The 21,667-nt window shown below is 36.7% G+C and overlaps 1 protein-coding gene across 11 annotated transcripts in view; it reads left to right on the top strand.

Moving 5' to 3' along the window:
• Positions 1-21,667, top strand: part of MRTFB (myocardin related transcription factor B) — a 210,922-nt gene that overhangs the window by 69,081 nt on the left and 120,174 nt on the right. For 8 of the 11 annotated variants that reach the window (XM_038540314.1, XM_038540304.1, XM_038540306.1 and 5 more), the window contains 2 exons: positions 7,365-7,580; positions 13,760-13,822. In XM_038540314.1, the coding sequence (XP_038396242.1) occupies positions 7,427-7,580; positions 13,760-13,822 (217 nt within the window). In that variant the 5' untranslated portion in view covers positions 7,365-7,426. Of the gene's footprint in view, positions 1-6,393; positions 6,415-7,364; positions 7,581-13,759; positions 13,823-21,667 lie in introns of those variants that run through there. The other 3 variants (XM_038540313.1, XM_038540310.1, XM_038540309.1) reach the window with 2 other exon arrangements.

Genomic DNA, 21,667 nt, shown 5'->3' with positions numbered 1-21,667 from the left:
TTGACTCTTGATTTTGGCTCAGGTCATGATCTCAGGGTCCTAGGATTGCTGGGATTGAGTCCTGCCCCTCTCTTGGGCTCCATGCTCAGTGCAGTGTCTGCTTAAGGATTCTCTCTTTCCCTTTTCCTCAGCCCCTCCCTCTACTCTCTGTCTCTGTCTCTCTCACTAACACACACAATCTCTCTCTCTCATACACACACACTAAAATAAATAAATCTTTAAATAAAGAGCTAGGGATAGAATCTTAAAAGCAGTAAGAGAAGAGCAACATGTTACATACAAGGGAAACTTCATAAGGCTATCAGCAGATTTTCCACCAGAAGCTTTATAGGCCATTAAGAGAGTGATGTGACATGTTCAAAGTGCTGAAAAGAAAAAACTGCCAACCGAGAATTCTCTACCCAGCAAGGTTATCATTCATCATTGAAGGAGAGATTAAGAGTATTCCAGAAAAGCAAAACCTGAAGGGATTCATCATCACTAAACCAACCTTGTAAGAAATGTGAAAGGGACTTCTCTAAAGTCTGAAGGAAAAGTACTAATTAGAAGATATATGAAAGTGGGGCACCTGGTACACTAGGTTAAAGTGTCTGGCTCTTGGTTTCAGCTCAGGTAGTGATCTTGGGGTTATGAGATTGAGCCCTGTATCAGGCTCCACACTCAGTGAAGAGTCTGCTTAAGATCCTCTCTCCTTCTCTTTCTCCCTCCCCTCCCTGCTCACGCTCTCTCTCTCTGTCTCTCAAATACATAAATCTTAAAAAAAGAGGAAAATAAATAAAAGTAAAAATTCCAACAGAAAAGTTAGATAACAAAAGTAGTGCATCAGCCACTTAGAAACCAAGTATGAAAGGTAAAAGATAGCAGTAGTTTAATTAAAAGTACAATAATTAGTTAAGGCATATGTGAGATAAACAGATAAATAATGTGATATCAAATATATAAAACATGGAATAGGGAATAAAAATATAAAAATTCGGAATGTATTAAAAATTAAGTTACTATCAAAATTAACAAGTCAAGAAACAACAGATGTTGGCTACGATGCAAAGAAAAGGGTAGAGTCCTACACTGTTGATTGATAGCTACTCTGGAAAACAGTATGGAGGTTCCTCAAAAAGTTAAAAATAGAGTTACCCTATGACCCAGCAGTTGCATTACTAGGTATTTATCCAAAAGATGCAAACTGTGATTCAAAGGGGCACATGCTCTCCAATGTTTATAGCAGTAATGCCTACAATAGCCAAAAGAGTCCAGATGTCCATCAACAGATGTGTGTGTGTGTATACATCAGTGAATATATATAAATATACTTATATTAGGTATATATAAATATATTTATATTAGATATATATAAATATATATATTTATAATGGAATATTACTCAGCCATCAAGAGAATGAAATCTTGCCATTGCAATGATGTGGATAGAACTAGAAGGTATTATCCTAATGAAATAAGTCAGAAAAGGACAAATACCATATAATAATTTCACTCATATGTGGAATTTAGGAAATAAAGCAGATGAATATAAGGGAAGGAAAGGAAAAATAAAGTAAGATGAAAATAGGGACTCAAACCATAAGAGACACTGAACTCTAGGAAACAAACTGAGGGTTGCTGGAGAGGAGGTGGATGGGAGTATGGGGTAACTGGGTGATGGGCTTTAAGAAGGGCAGCTGATAGAATGAGCACTGAGTATTACATGCAACTGGTGAATCACTAAATTCTGCCCCTGAAACTAATAATTTGGTATATCTTAACTAAATTGAATTTAAATAAAGAATTGTTTTTAAAATTTTATTTATTTGAGAGAGCATGTAAGCAGGGGGAGCAGCAGAGGGAGAGGGAAAAGCACACTTCTGCTGAGCAGGAAGCCTGACACAGAGCTCAATCCCAGCCAGAATCATGACCTGAGCCAAAGGTAGAGCCTTAACCAATGGAGACACTCAGTTGGTTAAGGTTCACCCTAAAAAAAAAAAAAAAGGCTCACCCTAAATAAAGAATTTTTTTAAATTGTCATCAACTTAAAAGAGACTGTATATGCATAAGTGTTGTGTGTGAACCTTATGATGGTATCCATGAAGAAGAAACTTAAATATGTAAAGAAAAAGAGAAAGGAATCTTAACATAATGCTAAAGAAGATAATGAAACCACAGGGAAGAGAGAAGAAAAAAGGAACAGAGAGGAACTACGAAAAAAGCCAGAAAACAATGAACAAAATGGCAACAAGTACATATTTATTAATAATTGCTTTATTTTTTAAAAAGATTTATTTATTTATTTTTAGAGAGAGAGCAAGTATGCATGAGCAGGAGGAGGGGCAGAGGTATAGGGAGAGAGAGAATCTCAAGCAGACTCCTCACTGAGCACAGTGCCTGACATGGGGCTCAATCTCACGACCCTGAGATCAGGACCTGAGCCGAAATCAAGAGTCAGACACTTAACTGACTGAGCCATCCAGGCATCCCATGATTGTTTTAAACATAAATGGTCTAAACACACCAATCAAAAGGGTGACTGAATGGATAAAAAAAGGACAAGAATTTTCTATAAACTGCCTACAAGAGACTCACTTCATATGTAAAAAAGACACAGACTGAAAGTGGAGGAATGGGAAAAGATACATACCATGCAAATGGAAATGAAAAAAAAGCTGGGGTAGTTCTACTTAAATTAGACAAAATAGAATTTAAAACAAAGAAGGGCATTACATGATGATAAATGAGTAAATTTAACAAGAAGATACATTTGTAAAAATGTATGCACCCAACATAGAACATATATGTGTGTGTGTGTAGCAAATATTAACAAATAATAGAAATAGCAATACAATAATAGTTGGGGACTGTATTTTTTTTCTTTTTAACTTTTTTTTTTTAATTCCAGTTGACATACAACGTTCTATTAGTTTTAGGTTTACAGTATAGTGATTCAACAGTTCTATACATCACCTGGTGCTCATCACAAGTACAGTCCTTAATCAGTAGTAGAGGACTTTAATACCTCACTTATATCAATGGATAAATCGTCCAGACAGAAAAATCAATGAGGAAACATTGGCCTAAAATGACACATTAGACCAGATGGACTTAATAGATGCATACAGAACATTCCATCCAAAACCAGAATACACATTCCTTTCAAGTGCACATGAAGCATTCTCTAGAGTAGATCACATGTTAGGCTACGAAACAAGTCTCAATAAATTTAAGGTTGAAATAATATCAAGCATCTTTTCCAACCACAAGAACATGAAACTAGAAGTCATGAAGAAAACTGGGAAAAAAAAAACCCAAAACACCTGAAGACTAAACAACATGCTATTAAACAACTAATGGGTCAACAAAGAAATCTAAGAGAGGCACCTGGGGGGCTCAGTAGGTGAGCATCTGCCTTCAGCTAGGGTCATGATCCCGGGGCCCAGGGATTGAGTCCTACATTGGGCTCCCTGCTCAGGAGGGACCCTGCTTCTCCCTCTTCTCCCCACTCATACTCTCTGTCTCTATCTCTGTCTCTGTCTCTCTTTCTCAAATAAATAGAATCTTAAATCAGAGAAGTAATAAAAAAATACTGAGACAAATGAAAATGGAAACAGCGTTCCAAAATCTTTGGGATGCAGCAAAACCAGTTCTAAGAGGGAATTTTATAGTGATACAGGCCTACCTCAAGAAACAAGAAAAATATCAAATAAACAATCTTACTTTACATTAAAGGAACTAGAAAAAGAAGAACAAAGCCCAAAGTTAGTAGAAGGAAGGAAATAATGCAGATCAAGTGGGGGGAAAAATACACATGTGCATGCACGCCCACACACACCCACAAAGTAAAAAACATTAATGAAACTAAGAGCTGGTTCTTTGAAAAGATAAACAAAATTAACAAACTGTAGCCAAACTTATCAGGAAAAAAAGAAGATGGCCTAAATAAATAAAATCAGAAATGAAGAAAGAAATTACAACTGATACCACAAAAATACAAGGGATCATAAGCAAATACTATGAACAATTATACTCCAACAAATACTTAGAAGAAATGAATAAATTCCTGGAAACATGCGTCTTCCAAAATTGATTCATAAAGATAATAGAAAGAAAATCCAAATAGACCAGTTACTAACAATGAAATTTAAATCAGTAATCAAAAAACTGCAAGTAAACAAAAGCCCAAGTGTGTATGACTTCACAGGTGAAGTCTACCAAACACTTAAATTATCCCAGAAATTGCCAAAAATTGAAGAGGAAGAAATATTTCCAAATTATTCCAAAAAATTGAAGAAGTACTTCCAAACTGTATAATGCCAGGATTACCCTGATACCAAAAGCAGATAAAGATACCACAAAATCAACAAACAAAACAAAAACCCCATAAAATCACAGGCCACCATCCCCAGTGAACACAGATGCAACAAGATATTAGCAAACTGAATTCATCAAAACATTAAAAGGGATCATACACCATGACCAAGCAGAGTTCATTCCAGGAATACAAAGATGGTTTAACATCTGCAAATCAATCAACATGATACAGTATCACATTAATAAAATATGGGATAAAATTATATAATCATCTCAATAGGTACAGAAAAGGCATTTGACAAAATCTAGTATCCATTTGTGATAAAACCTCTCAACAAAGTGGATATAGAAAGATGGTACCTCAACATAATAAAGGCCATTTATGACAGACACACAACTAACATCATACTCAAGTGGGTGAAAAAATGAAAATTTTTTTCTCTAAGATCAGAACCAAGATAAGGATGTCCACTCTTGCCACTTTTTTTTTTTTTTTTAAAGATTTTATTTATTCACGATAGGCAGAGGGAGAAGCAGGCTCCACAGTGGGAGCCTAATGCAGGACTCAATCCCGGGACTCCAGGATCACGCCCTGGGCCAAAGGCAGGCGCTGAACTGCTGAGCCACTGAGCCACCGAGGGATCCCCCAACTCTTAGCCACTTGTATTCAACATAGTATTCAAAGTCTCTGCCACAGCCATCAGACAAGAAAAAGAAATAAAAGCTTCTAGATTGGTAAGAAAGAAGCAAAACTGTCAGTTATTTGCTGGTGATGTGATATAGATAGGGAGTTGATATCCAAAATATATGAAGAATTCATACAATTCAATAACAGCCAACAACAGAACAACCCCATTACAAAGTGGACAGAGGACCTGAATAGACATTTTTCCAGAGACAATATACAGATGGCCAACAAGCACATGAAAAGATGCTGAACATCACTAATCACCAGGGAAATGCAAATCAGAAGCACAATGAGATATCACCTCATACCAGTCACAATGGCTAACTTCAAAAAGACAAGAAACAAGTGTTGGTGAGGATGTGGAGAAAGGAGAACCCTTGTACACTGTTGATGGGAATGTAAATTAGGGCAGCCACTACGGAAAACAGTGTGGAGGTTCCCCAGAAAATTAAAAATAGAATTACCATCTGACCCAGGAATTCTACCTCTGGGTATTTATCTGAAGAAAATGAAAAGACTAATTCAAAAAGATGTATGTACTATCTTTATGCTTAGCGCAGCATTATTTACAATAGCCAAGACTTAGAAGTAACCCAAGTGTCCATCAATAGATAATAAATGGATAGAGAAGATTGTGTGTGTGTGTAATATTAGCGACAAAAAAAGGAATGAAACCTTGCCATTTGTGACAACATGGTTGGACCTCGAGGATATCATGCTAAGTGAAATAAGTCAGACTGAGAAAGGCAAACACTATGATTTCACTTATATGTGGAATCTAAAAAACAAAATGAAAAAACAAAAGAAACAGACCTCATGAATATAGAGAACAAACTGGTGGTTGTAAGAGGGGAGGGGGGACTGGCAAAATAGGTGAAGGGAATTAAGAGGCAAAGACTTTCAGTTATAAAATGAATCTGAAATGTTAATATGCAGCATAGGGTATATATTCAATAATATTGTAATAATTTTGTATGGTGACAAATAGTAACTAGAGCTCTTGAAGGTGATCATTTTATAATATATAAAAATACCAAATTACTGCCTTGATCATCTGAAACTGGTATAATATCTCAAGTGTAATTCAATAAATAATGCATAAATAAATAAAACCACATTGAGTTACCATTTCACACCCATTAAAGTAATTAAAATGAAAAAGATTGACCATAAGTGTTGGAGAAGATATGGAACAACTGGATTTCTCATTCACTGCTAGTAAGAATGCAGAATGGCCTGACCAGTTTGGGAAATACTTTATTAGTTTCTTTACAGTTTAAATACTCAATTGCTGTGTGATCCACTCATTTTATTCTAGGCATTTACCCAAGATAAGTGAAAGCGTATATCCATATATATACTTGGACAAGAATTTGCATAGCATTTTTATTTGTAATGGAAACTGGAACAACTCAAATGTCCCTCAGTAGGTGAGTGGGTCAACAAACTGTGATAGGAAATGCTACCAAGCAGGCAGCAGTTTTGTGAAATGTTTCCCCCCTGCATAACGTGCACCTCCATCCTTTTAGCTTTCAATTTTCCATAAGCTTTCTCACTGCCCGCTGCCCAGCCCCTACACCAGTGTCTCGTATTGAGGGTTTCATTGTGTCTTTGGTATTTCTGTTACCGATTTCTGTTGTAGTCAGAATGGGCCAAGTTATGCAGTGATAATAAGCCCAAATCTCAATAGCTTAGAGCAAAGGTTTTTTTCTTTGGCACACATTGTGTGTCCGTTGTGCTGTAGCTTAGAGTTCTGTTCCCATGCTGAAGGAGTCCTGATCTGACATATTGCTGGGTGCCATGAATGTTGACTTGATGTAAAGTTGTTTGATTTGTAGTATTTTATCTATTTACTGGGGGGGGGGGGGGGGGGGGGGGGCGGAACACAGAAGGAGAGGGAGAATCAGACTCTGCTGAGCAGGGAGGCTGACAAAGGATTGGATCCCAGGATTCTGAGATCATGACCTGAGCCAAAGACAGACGCTTAACTAGACTGAGCCACCTAGGAGGCCCTGATTTGTAGGAGTTTAGACAGGTTTTCAGGCTAGACTGCCTTTTTCCCCCATCATCAGTAGTTGACTTTCATCTTATTTTAGGATGCATTAATGGCATCAGAGACTATAACTTTCTTTAATCCACAGTACAAAAAAATTATATGAAATACCATTCAAGTTGTATTTACCTGGTACGTGCTATTGTAGATAGAAAGTCTATTATTCTTGTGCGTTGGACAAAGAACCCAAAATCCAGAGAAGGTAAAAGAATTGTCAGTTGCTATACAGCAGAGAAGCTGGGCTAGAACCCAGGGTTTCCATTTTAATATTTTTGTGCAAATTGAAGAAAAATAAATACCATCTACTGACACGTTTTTCTTTGATAGTCTCTTCAGCAGGCCACATTGAAGAGAGGTCTCGGACGCCCATCACCAGTGGCTGGAGCACAATGGATCCCTCAGGGGCGCTAGACGCGGAGGATGAGCTGGGGCCATTAGCCCATCTTGCCCCCAGTCCTCAAAGTGAAGCTGTTGCCCATGAATTCCAGGAGCTGTCCTTGCAGCCCAGCCAGCACCTGCCACCTCTGAATGAGAGGAAGAACGGTAAGCTCTTCAGCATGTGCAATGGGGACTGGATTTAAAGACCCCTCTTTATGAGGTCAATTGATTCCTATTTGATAGTAATATCTTTTTTTTGTTTGTTTTTTGGTCAATTATAGTGGGCAGCCTGTCACTTGGGGGAGAACCTCATGGGATACTGGCTGGTTTTGAGTAATAGGCAGACTTTCACTTTCATTCAGTTCTTTCATTATTTCCCCAGTAAGTATCTGGTAGGAATATTCTTCTTGGAAAGAAGCTCTAAATGCAACCATTTAAGCACCAGATTTCATGCTAGAACAGCAGTGGAGGGTAGCTTCCTGCACTGATGCCAGGGAAGATAGACTATAGTTTGGACTAGACTCCCTTCCCATTTCCCGTCTCCAGTGTGCTGCACCTTAATTTCAGAATTGGCAAAATTTAAGCTTTTAATGATCACTAAGAAAGCAAGAATTCCTTACTTGAGTGTTTTTCTATTAATGGATATAAGATATGATCATGATGTCATATTGATCATATTGATCATCTATTGTGTACAAAATGGATATTTTCTATTTGGTATCTGTTCAGGAAATTTTCATTGATCACAGAGGCTTGCTAGAGTCCACAGAAAACATAGTACTGTCCGTTTTTAATGTAAATGAATAAGGATAGATGATATACACTTAATACCTAAAACGTAAAAACTAACAAATGATAAAATATTAAAATTTACAAACACATCAAGTATATATGTTAAAAGGGCCGCGTTAAGAATTTCAGCTCAATTTTTGTTTTCTGTAGTTCTGATGAGTTTTACATTTACAAATAATACTTTTGTAAAATTTTAGTTTTAAAAGCCAGAAGAAATAAAACTCTTCCCTTATAGAACACTTCCTTATGTACCTTGTTACTTGTTTTTCTAGGTTCTGTTTCCCAATCCTTCTCATTTTGGCCTTATTCAGGATAATTATATGCTGCGATTCGTAGATCTTCAGTACATGTGTTTGGAGTATACTTTTTCTCCCTTCAAATAGGGTCTCTGGTACTTGTTCTTGAGCATAATCCTAGTTGAGTGTGAGTGATGTAAAGCAACATTTGGCTCAGGTGCCATCAGACCTTTCATGAGGCTGTGCTTGACCGATGGCTTTAGACCTTTTATCAATGACTGGCCTACCTTTCTAAGACAGTGGCTGAGAGAGTACAATCATATTTACAAAGGAATGACTAAAAGTGATCAAATTCACACAGTACGTTTGGACCTGTGTAATGTTCAGATTATTATCCTAAAAAAATACAAGTTGCGTTGTTATAAAATTTCAGTAATATATAATTACTCAGGAAAATGGTCATATGTAGCAGAGGAGGAAAATGCATTGGGAAATTTTATACTTTGTGGTGATTTACTTGATAAAGCACACCACATTCTCTTGCAAGGATATTGTCTTGAATATGTATGCCTGAATATAAGGTAAGCCTTATTATTAGGTAGCCTTAAATATTAGGTAGTCTCCCCTTATAAACTTTTAGGGAGATGGAGTAAAAGGTAAAAGTTTTAATTGAATAATTTAGTTACATGTACATAACTAAAATCTCATTTTGTGAAGTAGTGCAGTAATATAGAAGGATTGCTTTATTCACATTTATATTTCATAGAACCATCTTGCTCAGACTCTATCCATGAATCTCTGTGGGAAGTGCTTTTTTTTTTTTTATCATCAGCAGAACCCCTTGGCATCATCCATCTAACACTGAAATCCAGAGTGTACCTTCATTTCTGTCTCTTTTGTCTTGAGTTACAGTGGTTTTTGAGTACATGCATGATCTGACACTGAAGATTTTATGTGTAAACCACAAGAACCACCGACAAAACAATGGGGTTGTGTGTGTCTGATAGTTTATGTTCACAGTCTCTATAAGGTAATCACTCATGTGATTGTGACTGGTTATAACATTTTATGGGGCTGCAGTTCCTACTTTATAATTATCTGTTTTGTTTTGTTTTGTGTGAGTAGGTAACACATTCACTGGCCTAAATACAAATGGGTACACAGTGAAAAAGTTGGTCACCTCCCAGTCTTTCCTCTTAGCTACCTAGTTATTTCTCCAGAATTAGCTACTGTTACTTGTATCCTTTCTGACAGAATGGCATTTGACTACTTTTTTAAAAGCAGTTTTTCAAAGTCATGTTTGTAACAACACTCAATACTTTCCATTTTAAGGTTAAAACTTAGGAATAATTAATGTGTTGGCTTTTTCTTCCCCTCCCTTCTACTAAGATATTTTTATAAACATCCTAAAACTAGCTTTGAATAAATAACTTTTAAGCAAATGTTTTCCTCAAGTACTTTTTTGTTCACTATTAAATACATGAAAGAGCATCTTATAACCCAAGATGCTGTGTAAAGGCTTAAATAGCAGACAGTCTCATCTTTTCTAATCAATGACTTTAGGAAGTTAAAAATCTTACCTTACATTCAGGCATATGCTCTAATTTCAGGCTTATGATATACTGGCCTGATTTGCATATATATTCCAAGGCATACATGGAATCCTTGTTCAGCTTTCAGAAATCTACCTTTTTGATAGTTCTATGAGTAGAGTGGCATCACATCAAACAATGGGGAGGTAAAAGAACCATAGCTGTCTTACTGACTTTTTCACGTTTATTCTTCATTTTTTAAGTATTCTTAATGCCATGCTGAGATCATATCATACATAAGATGTAGATCTTAGCCTCAAAATTAACTAATACAAAGTACTATTTAGATTATTATGAAATAGTCAAATTTAGGTATTTCCCTGGTGATTTTGTTTCCCTGTTAGTCCTAGGCATTTTAATTTCACTTGTTTGAATTCTTTCCTTTTCCATTTGGGGGGTGGGGAGGCGGAAATGAAGACATTTCAGTTTGGATTAGTGTGTAGAAGGATCATGTCACCAAATAGTCTATAAATAAACCTAATGAGGACAAAGAGGTTGACGTCTAAGCAATGACGCTAGGGTCTTCCCTTTTTTTTGAACAATATTTATGTTGGCGATGTAGCAGAATAGCAGAATATTCTTCTTACTACTGCAGTAAATGTGAAAGATGCTTACTAAAGATAAGCTAGGGTTTTTCTTGACTCCTGAACGTGGCCAAAATAATTCCGTAACTAGCGGCACCTCAAAAGTAAGGCAGCCAATTAGACCGTTAAGTCTTCCTAACAAGGGAGTCCTTTGTAAAGGAAGTGTGTCTGTACAGAAAGACGTATGTAAATCATAGACCTTCACTAAAACAATGCATACCCAGGGAAAATGAGCTTTGTTTTGATGTTTTACACAATATTAACATTCCTTCAGGTGGTAAACACAGACAATAAAAGGGAAATCAGTCCAAGGGACGGTTATTTTTTTATTGTCGAAGTGGGAAAAACTCAGGTGCTGTAAGTTGATTGTAGCTTTGTAAAGGCAAGGAAAGACAGTAGATGGAAACAACATGCCTGAAAGAGCTCCAGCTCTTTGCCTTGTGCCCCCACTTAGACACCACAAGTAGGAAGCTCATAGATGTCCTAATCCCGTTTGCAAGACTGATAAGTGTGCTGGTTGCTGAATTGAAGCTTTTAAGTCATTGCCAGCATTATCATGCAGATTAAGTCGACATAGATTCCCCTTTTTAAAAACAATTTGGTATTTTAATGGTTCTTGGTGCAGCTCTGAATATGAGGCTCAAATGATGTTAACGAGGCCTCAGATATACCACAGGCCAGCTGTCAATAGTATCAAGTATGTGGAAAAACAGTATCTGCCACTTTTCTCTTGGTATGTTAACAGGCTTTTTGAAACTGTATTTACTTTGAAATAACGTGTTTTAGGCCTCAGAAAAGTGGAGACTTATTTGTTATTCTTGTTTTAAACTTTACTATTTCTAGTTACAGTGGTTGGGTTTTCGAGTTTATGGTCCCATTTTGAATTTTTATTACTAAGGCTTTCCGTCCATTACATTTATCACAATGTACAGTTGTAGACCATCTCTTGTTCTGTTCTAGAATGATCCTACTGGAGAGAAAATAAGTCATTCAAAAGTTTGTTGCACCCAAGAGAACACAAGGGAGTTCTTTGCATTGGATTCAATACAGGTATTCAATACATTTGCAGACAGTCAGATGAACTTTGCTTTGCCATGGATCCCAGCCAAAGAAGATTCCTTGCCTCCTACCATAGAAAAATCAATAGTATTTGTTCACAGCTGGTCTTTTCTTCTGTTTTGCTTTGGAAACATTTCCCCACTCTTTGTTAACCTGTTAGGCTTACTCTCACTCCAGGTGTTTGGAAATGCACAAAGGTGATGAGTGTTTGTCTGGAACAGAACTCTCTTACTTAGAATGTACACAAGATGGTATGGCCTACTGGAGACTGGTGAAGAAAAGAGAGAATATTTCTGTTTTTCTCTGGAGCAGACAGCCAGATGTAAAATTCTCAGAGTGTCATAAATGGGAAGGAGGTGAATAGATGCTAAATAACCAGGACATGGAACTATAGAATTCTTGCTTTCCCTTTCTATAACTGAAAGAAATAGAAATCAGTAGTTTTCTGTAAAATTCTCTTGTCCTTGGCTTTATTGTTAAAATATTTAGGATCTTGAATACCTAAAATTCTCAATTATATTAATAAACAGTGTGATACATTTAGATAATTTTTTTTCTGCTTTCAGGAGTTACTTCAGAGTATTGAGACTGAGAAGAGAAATATATACAATTTCCTTAATTTTCCTTCATTTCTAATATGTTTTTAAAAATTAGGTTTTATGTGTTAATGCTAAACACAATTATGAAATTTAAAAAGCCAATTGAACCCCCTGACAACTGCAAACGAAATTCTTTTTTTTTTTTTTGAAATTCTTGATTAATTATGGCAGCTTTCCTATTCTTTTTGTGACAATCTCTTGAATCTTTTTCAAAATGAAAACAAAGTCATATAAGTAGCTTAAAGGTGAGGTAGTCTCTTTCGCAATGGTCTTTACCAAGTCTCCTATTAAATAGCATGTTTTGTTTCACAGTGTAAATAAGCATCTATAACCCTGTCCACCTTCTTTTTTGTACTCTGGATTTCTTGTTTAGACAGTTTTGCTGGTACTGAGGATTTAGTCTGCTTCAATGCATTGCTAACCACACCCTAGTAGGGTGTGGGTGGAGGCAGAGAGGGGGCTGGGCATTAATTTCCACTCTCGCATTTGCAGCTGTCCTGTCAGAACACTACCATAGGCGTACTGTGATTATTGCTGAGGGGGTAGATGGAGCTTACAGTTTCAGAAGTGCATCAGGAAGACTGTAAGCCCAGTTTAGCACACCTGAAGCCCCATTTTGATTTATTTATCCAGTCTCTAAATAGTGTTCTCTTACAGAAATGCCCTTGGAATGTCAAGAGTTACCATATTTATTAAAAGTAAGATTTAGAACATAGTATTAATCGTCCATTTAACTTAGCATGAGTCTACATTATCTTAAAATTATAAAAATGTTTACCTAAAATTTTTTACAAGGATTTGTCAAAGTTATTAGAGTCATAGAAGTACATTATTTCTTATATAGATTATTTAAGATAATTTTCGTAAAACTGGAGTCTACCATATGACTTATATTAGGCACTGGACTAGCAAATAAACAAACTAATTTATTAGAAGCAGTCTTTCCTGTCCCTCAGAAAGTAATTTTAAAAGGTGACATATATAAATGATTAGTTAATAAATCAACTACAACACCCTAGCTACTTAGACCTTTTAAGGTTACTGCAATTAAATCGTTGGATTATAATCTGACCCTGGTAGGTTGAGAGACTTTGTTAAAATTGAGTTGGGACTCTTTTTTGCCTGCGTGCTCCATCTAACCCAACCACAGGGACCTCTTTTAGCCAAAAAGGGAGAAGAAAGATAGATGTGGATATCTGCTCTCTCCTGTGACTCTAAAGGAGCCTGATAAATGGAGTATACTGGGAAAAAGTAATCCATGATTTTTCATCCTTTGTTATTTTAAGGTATCAGTAATAAGGCACTATTGAGACAAAAAGCAACAAGACATATGTTGGAATAACATGTTTTGGAATTCTCTCTTTGGTTTGGAGTTAATAATCATCCTAATTAGCAAATATCATACCCAATGTTTTTCTAACTCCTTTAAACTAATCCGTACTGTTGGCTACCCTCACCTGCTGCCCTCACTATTATTGACAGGAAGTGTAGTCTTTTGGGAGTCAGGACTCCAGTCTCCTCTGCTGACTCAGTCTGTGAGCATGGGTAAGTCTCAGAAGCTCTCTGTGTTGCGGTATGCCCATTGTAATATCCGTATGGTAGCTTTCAGCCCATGTGTCTCTGGCTGCCCTTCCTCATTGCATCATGTGTTCTTATATCTCATTATCACTTTTGCCTTGTGCTGTTCATTGGGCAGCAGAACCAAAAAGAATGGAAGATAACTTCCATCTCAGTTAGCAGATGGAATTCTCCATAGATACAAATTAATAATGTCGCTGTTTATTACGTTCCTCGCAGATGTATTATTAAACATACATGCCAGCTCACCCAATTAGTCAGACTTTCCCCCCATATTTAAAAAGAAAGACAAATTGACTCAATTGTGTTATCCTAAAAAAAAAAAAAAAATGAAAAAAACCTTGTATCTAATTTAGGATAGGCAGTATCTTTCTATTCATGGTACTAAGGGTTGGCAGGTATGTGTTAACATTTTTGTAATAGCATTAGACTATCAATTAAAAGATAATATTTTAACTTTTTTTAAAACCCAAATTATTCATGTTATTTTCTGGTCATTTATGTTGCTGTTTTCATTAAGGAAATGATTATAGCTGGGTGTCTGTTTCACAAAACTTAGATTTTTGATATATGATCTCTATGTTTAATGAAGATATAACAAGAAAAGCAAAAGTCTGATTTTATAACTTGCCTTTGGTTCTTGTCGGCTAGTTAAAGAACTAACAAATACTAGAATTTGTCAGTATTCTGCAGATTTGAGATTCATAGTTACAAACTAGGAGACCCTCTGTGACAGAAGTCGTGATCCTGACATAGTAGCGAAGAAGCATATTGACTGGGCTGCTTGATCAAGGTGCCAGCATGTTGTATATAAGAGGAAAGTTTGTCATATCTGAATATTCAGTTATCCAAGATATTTTTAAAAATCAGCATTGCAAGAGTGGAAATCGGGATTATTTTACTATTACAAACATTTACTGAGTGATCATTGTGTCTCCTACCCTAGAATAATTCTTAGATTTTAAGCCTCTAGTAAAATGTTGCAGTCCAAAATGTATTCTCAGAAAATTGTTGGACACATAGATCCTTGAAAGTAATTCTTTCAACTATATGCAGAAAATTAATTTAGAGATGATTCTTGCAGATAACTGAGAGAAGAGAACCCAATTTTAAAGAAGAGGGCTATGAAAAAAAAAAAGGTCTGTCAAGTCAAGCATAGAGCCTGCTCTTTTGTGCTAAATGTGTCGTGTCAGGCCACACAAAGCCCATGTCTTTAATCCATAAGTAGGAATCATATTAGATGTACCTCATAAGTTACTGAAAGGCTTAAAATAATAGAGCTCTTATACTGACTAGCATGTGCACAGTACATCATAAGTACTCAGTACATGTTACTGGTACCCAGTACTATCGCTTGATGTAAAAATACCATGAATGAGGTAATATGCACTGTGGTTAAGAGCACCAGCTCTGGAGCCACGCTGTGTGAGTCTAGGTCATACTGGCTGTGTGAACCGAGACAAATTACTTATCTTCCCCTTGCCTCACTTTCTTCATCTGCAAAATGGGGATCATGGTAGTACATGCTTCATAGAGTTGCTTTGAGGATTAAATGAGTTCATGTAAGTAAAGCATTTAGAACAATGTGGGCAAAATAATTAGCACTTTATTTGTTATGGTTATGTATGTATTGAGCACTCAGTACAGTTGACCCTTGAACAACATGGGTTTGAACTGCATGGGTCCACGTATATGCAGATTGTTACTGATAAATAGTACAGTCCTGTAAGTGTATTTTCTCCTCTTTATGATTTTCTTAATAACTTTTTTTTCTGTAGCCTTATTGTAAGAGTACAGGATATGATACATGTAACATAAAGAATATGTGTTCACTGACTGTTGACATCATCTGTAAGGTTTCCAGGCAACAGTAGGCTCTTAAGTTTGGGGGAAGTCAAAAGTTGTTCATGAACTTCAACCCCCATGAAGTTCAATTTCAATTTATACTAAGTGAATACAGGTTTTCAGAATTCCACCATGATATTTTATAACTTAAGTGTTTTTTTCGAAAGTCCCAATCATTTTTGTCCCATTTTCCACAAGGAGTTTTTTTTTTTTTTTTTATTGTCAAAATGACATGCAGTTTCTTAATGTCTTTCCATGTACCTTCATAGCATTCGGAGAGCAGCTTATCTGATGAGAGCTATGAGGGCAGATGTGTAGGCATGGATTTCCCATGAAGTCTGTCTCTCTTGTTGGTACTGCCAGTTCCCACAATCCTAGCATTCCCTGGGCATCAGTCAGTGTCTACAAGGAACGATTTTCAAATATTAAAGCATGTGAAAAGACAAACAGGCCAAAACTCAGAGCTCTCTAGGGACTATGACCTCCAAAACAGACTCTGTTCTGACATTTTCACAGGCTGCTTGAAGGAATTCCAGCAGGGCCATTCCATTTGGTAAACTCCTAAACAAACCCTCTGTCATCAAAGACTGATTGATAGATTTTTCTCCTTCTTATGTACTTGTTCTGAAGAGATTAGGGTAGTAGATACGGTTGCTTAGATGCTTTTAAGGCATTTGATGTATATGATAAGTTTTATACAGAAGACTTCTGGTATTTTGTAGTAATAAAACCGTTATTTGTTATGTTTAAAGAGATTTCTTGCTCTGAGTTGACTTTTTAAATTCTTTTTCATTTTGATTCCAGGAAATCTGTGTCATAATCACATCCCACAATTAAAATTTTTTCATTACAAACCCAATTATTTAACAAAGAAATTGATTAAATTTGGGGATGACCTTTTAAAAAATAAATATATATGTATACAATGACTTGTTTCCCAATGACCTTTGGCATACGTGAAAACAAACAGTTCTAGTGTTGTAGGATATTCTTCTATGAAATCCTGGTGTGATGGCAGTTGTTTAGATGATGCTTTAAATTCAATTAATTAGGGGAGGGCAGATTTATAAGTTTTTCAATTAATCTGAATTCTCCTAAAGTATTATTTTATACATTTCTTTTAAAAAAAATAGTATCATGCAAAAAATAAATGAGAAGGGCAGAACCCAAGAGATTTAGAGCCTGAACAACCTAAGGAAATGGGTAATTAGGATTTATTTGGTTTACAGTTGGCCTTAAATGCTACCAGCCTCATGGTTATCTCAGGATGGACTCTATGAGTGGTGTGTATGAATTTCCAGGGGTAAACAGCATTTTGCATTTGAAGGGTCAGGTTTTTTGGGAGGTTTTGTGTGGTTTGTTCCCTTCTTTGCATGTTTCTTTTCAATAAGTTAATCCTGTGGGTGAAAGTACTGAAGTTTTAAGTACTAAGCAGAAGAATCCTACACAATTAAAACTTTCCTGTGATTTGATAGCTGATTCTGGTGTAGGAATATAATATCTTTTGAACATATTTTAAAATGGGGTGCAGGAAGTAAATTGGCATATGATTTCAACGAAGCCTATTAATGTTAGTAATACAGATAAAACTCATTTTATTATATTTTAGTAACCCATCAGAAACCCAAGATATTTTAGAGGTCTTCTTGGTAAAATAAAATGGAAACAAAAGTAAAATAATAAGGTGCTTAGTAATTGGTCACAAGTAGTTATTGAATGTCCTAAAGAATTATGTGGCTCTTGATTGATGTATAAAATATATATGATGAAAAAGATTTATGTGCTCATATTACTGTTTTTCTCAAGCCAAGAATAACAAAGTGATATTTAACTAGACATACTCTTAATATGAGAAAGTGTTACTTTTCTGATATATTTTTCTAACATAGATGTTTGTCTCTCACTATCAGTGAGATAATCTCTTCATCTTCCAAAAAACTGGAATTTGATTAAATAACTCAGACAAAGTAGTGAAATCTCTGGCTGCATAACTGTGTGCTTGTTTATTTGCGCATAGAATTAGAGTCGCTGCTTGATTGCTTGCTGAATGCTTTTAGACCCCTCAACAAAAACAAAATGTTTATACCTTCAGAAATTTGAAGATTTTATTCAGACACCCAAGTGTAATTTGGAGGATTTTCCAGATCAAAGAATTTAAACTTAAACCAAGCAGATCAAATTAGAACTGAAAAAACTGAAATTTAAAGAAATCCAAGAACTTAGTCCTAAACTGTGAATTTCAGAGCCTAATGGTTTTAGACAATACTTTGGTTTTCATTCTGTTACACTGAAACTATGTGTATATATATATTCTCATCATAAAAGTGTATGCATTTCTTGAATGACCATGGATGTTTCATGTATCCTTGAGGGTGGAATGGTATATAAATGTTAGTTAGGTCCAGTCCGTTTATAAAGTTGTTCAAGTCATATATTCTTACTAATTTCCTTTTTTTTTTGTTCTTCAGTTGCTCAGAGAGGTATGTTGAAAACTCCTAACTAGTATTGTGGATTTATTTCTACTTTCAGTATTTTTTTTTCCTTCATATATTTTGAGGGTCTATTATGTGGGGGTTTTTTGAAATTTTTAAAAAAATTTTTTTAAAGATTTTATTTATTCATGACAGAGAGAGAGATAGAGAGAGAGGCAGAGACACAGGCAGAGGGAGAAGCAGGCTCCATGCAGGGAGCCCAATGTGGGACTCAATCCCGGGTCTCCAGGATCACACCCCAAGCTGAAGGCAGCACTAAACCGCTGAGCCACCGAGGCTGCCCTATTTTTTTTTTTTATTTTAATTCAATTTGCCAACATATAGTATAACACCGAGTGCTCATCCCATCAAGTGGCCTCCTCAGTGCCTGTCACCCAGCTACCCCATTCCCCCACCCACCTTTCCTTCCACAACCCTTTGTTTCCCAGAGTTAGGAGTCTCTCATACTTTGTCTCCCTCTCTAATTTTTCCCATTCAGTTCCCCTCCTTGCCCTTATAATCTCTTTCACTATTTCTTATATTCCATGTATGAGTGATATCATATGATGATTATCCTTCTCCGATGGACTTATTTCACTCAGCTTAATACCCTCTTGATGGATTGATCCCTTTATATTATGAAACCCCTCCATTCTTAGTAATGACCCTTTTCCCAAAGTCTACTTTGTTTGGTACTAATATAGCCCCTCTAACTTTCTTATGCATTATTTGATAGGTCGTTTCCTAGCTTTCACGTTTAACCCATCTCTACCTTTATGTTGACAGTACCTTTCTTGTAGACAGCATAAAGCATGATCTTCCTTTTTTTAGTTTGGTCTGACAGTCTGTCGTTCGACCGTAATGTTTAGATAGTTTACGTTTAGGGTAGTTACTGATTTATCTGGCATAACAGTTGTCTGTAGCTGTGTAACAAACTACTTCATACCTTAGCAGCTTAACACAAGACACATTTATCATCTCACTGTTTCTTTGGGTCAGGAATTCAGGCACAACTTAACTGGGTACCTCTGCCTGATGGTCTCTCCTGAGCCTGTAGTCAGTTGTCAGCCAAGGCTGGGGTTTCATCTGAAGGTCCACCTGAGGAAGGATCTGCTTTTAAGTTGTTGCCAAGATTCAGTTCCTTGAGGGCTGTTGGACCAGGGAGCCTCATTTCCTTGGTGGCTGTTGGCTAGAGGCCACCCCTATTCCTTGCTGCATGGGCTTCTCCAACATGCCATCTTTCTTTGTTAAAGCTGGTAAGAGAGGTCTGCCAGCAAGACGAAAGTGATCTTTTTTTTTTTTTTTCAACATTTCCTCAACATTGCCGTACTCTATTGTTTAGAAGCAACTAAGAGTTGAGAGGACTGAACAGGACCATAAATCCCAGAGGGCAGAGATCTTAGAGGCCACCTACTACAATTGAATTTAAATTTATCATTTTGCTGAATGTTGTTATATTGGTCCAGTCTGTTCACTATTCTTTTATTCCTCTTTTTTTTGGCACCCCTTTTTTTGTTAATTCTTTTTTTAGTATTTTGTTTATTTTTGCAACATCCTTTTAGCTATTCTTTTTTCAAATGTTCACTGATCTTTTCTAATGAAGATCTAATATACTGCTAATCCTATCCAGTAAAATGTTTATCTTAGATAATTTATTTTTATCTCTGTAAGTTCCATTTTGTTCTTTTTTACATTGTCCGTTTCTCTCATCACCATATTCATGTTTTTCTTTAAATACTTGTACTTGTTTTTCTTTAAATAGTTATGGTTGTTAATTGTTCTATTTTTTTTTTCTGTCGTTTTTGGGTCTGTTTTTATTGACAGATTTTTCTCCTATTAAAGTAACCTTTTCCTGCCTCTTGGCAAGTAGTCTAGTAATTTTTTTTATTAGATATAACATTGGGAGTGTTACATTGCTTGAGTGGCTGGATTTTGCTTTGGTTGTCTTCCTTTAAAGTGTTGGGGTTTAGCTTTGGTTAGAGTGTTGGGTGTTTGGATCAAGGCCTTTTTAACGCTTTGTTAGGAAAGACATAAGGTAGCATTCACACCAGCAGTGGTGCCTTACCTACAAAGCCTTGACCGCCTTTGGAATCTTTGCCGAATGCCCTACTAAATGCCCCAGGGAGATCTTTTTGCTCTGACTAGTTAGAGCTCGAATACCCTCAACCTTGTGTGCACTTCAGAAGTTGTTTCGCTTATGGTTCCCCAGTCCTTTACTGCCCAGCCTTGTGAAACTTCACTGTGTGCGCATATAGTTTAGGACTCAGCAGAGATGCCAGGACATCCCTGTGCAGCTTTCCAGAGCTCTTTTTCAGCATAGGCTCTCTTGTTCAGAAATCTGCACTGCATAGCCTCCCCTGAGCCCTCATCTCTGGCTCCTCGATTCTGCAAGCCTGACTAGCTTTGTTTGAGGGCTTGTACTCTCACAGTCTGGAAATTCCTCCAGGCAGGAGCTCAGGCAGCTGAGAGCTCATCTCAGTTGTTGCCTTTTCCCTATGAATCCCAGTACTGCACCGCCTGCTTCCCAGGGCAGGAGTGCCATGGTTTCATGTGTTTTGTCCACTTGTCTAGTTTCCTATGGTGAGTGGTTAAGTACAGTTCTTGTTATTCCATCATAGCTGCAAACCAGAGTCTAGAATGGGGGATTTAACATATGGCCTGTGCTTTTCCACAAAGCCATGTCTCCTTTCTGAACGCCTGTACCTCCACCTTCTGACTGGACTGCCACAGTGCCGCTTTGTGTCTGGACCATCTGCTAATCAGCACTCAGACCCTGTGGGCACAGCAGGCTGCCCCAGCCTATGGGTTAAAGGCTGAGGCTGAGAGTTATGAGGGTTGTTTATGGCAGCCAGCCTTCTAGCATTTGCTCTTGGCACAGGATGGTGAGCAAGAGGACCATGAAAGATAACCAAGTTAGGGCCAGTGGCCTAGGTACTCAGTTCAAGAGTCACCATGCATTGGTAGGGCCTCAAGGAGGAAAGGATTCACATGTTGACAGAATCCATTCTTCATTAATAAAGAAATTATTATAAATTATTTTCTCTTCACAGAAATGTTGAAATTAAGAAAACTTCTCTTTGCCTCAGTATTTGAATTTGATTCAATTTGGCAAAAGAGTCAGCCTTGAGAAGATTTAGAAAATACAAAGATGATATTTTTCCTTCTCACATGTGTATTAATGGGAATTTTCTTGTCAAGAATATCTCGGTTCTATTAAGTGAAAAAGCATAGAATTAAATTGTTGATTCACCATGAGTGCCACTCACTACCCTCTCTCTGTTGTCCCATCAGCCCCACCCATGCCCTCCAAAAGAGAAAGCATAGGAAAAATCACCTGCAGAGAATTCCATCAGATTAGTTTTGGCAATTTACCTACATACACACTACTCTCACCTGCATTTTCTATAGTGTGCATTTTTCATAATGCACATATAGTGCTTGTATATCAAGGAAGGAAGAAACTTTCTTTAAAAAATACATCACATATATAACAAAG

Source organism: Canis lupus, chromosome 6 (assembly GCF_011100685.1).
Source record: "Canis lupus familiaris isolate Mischka breed German Shepherd chromosome 6, alternate assembly UU_Cfam_GSD_1.0, whole genome shotgun sequence".
NCBI lineage: Eukaryota > Metazoa > Chordata > Mammalia > Carnivora > Canidae > Canis > Canis lupus.
This window is presented reverse-complemented; position numbering and strand designations above follow the sequence as displayed.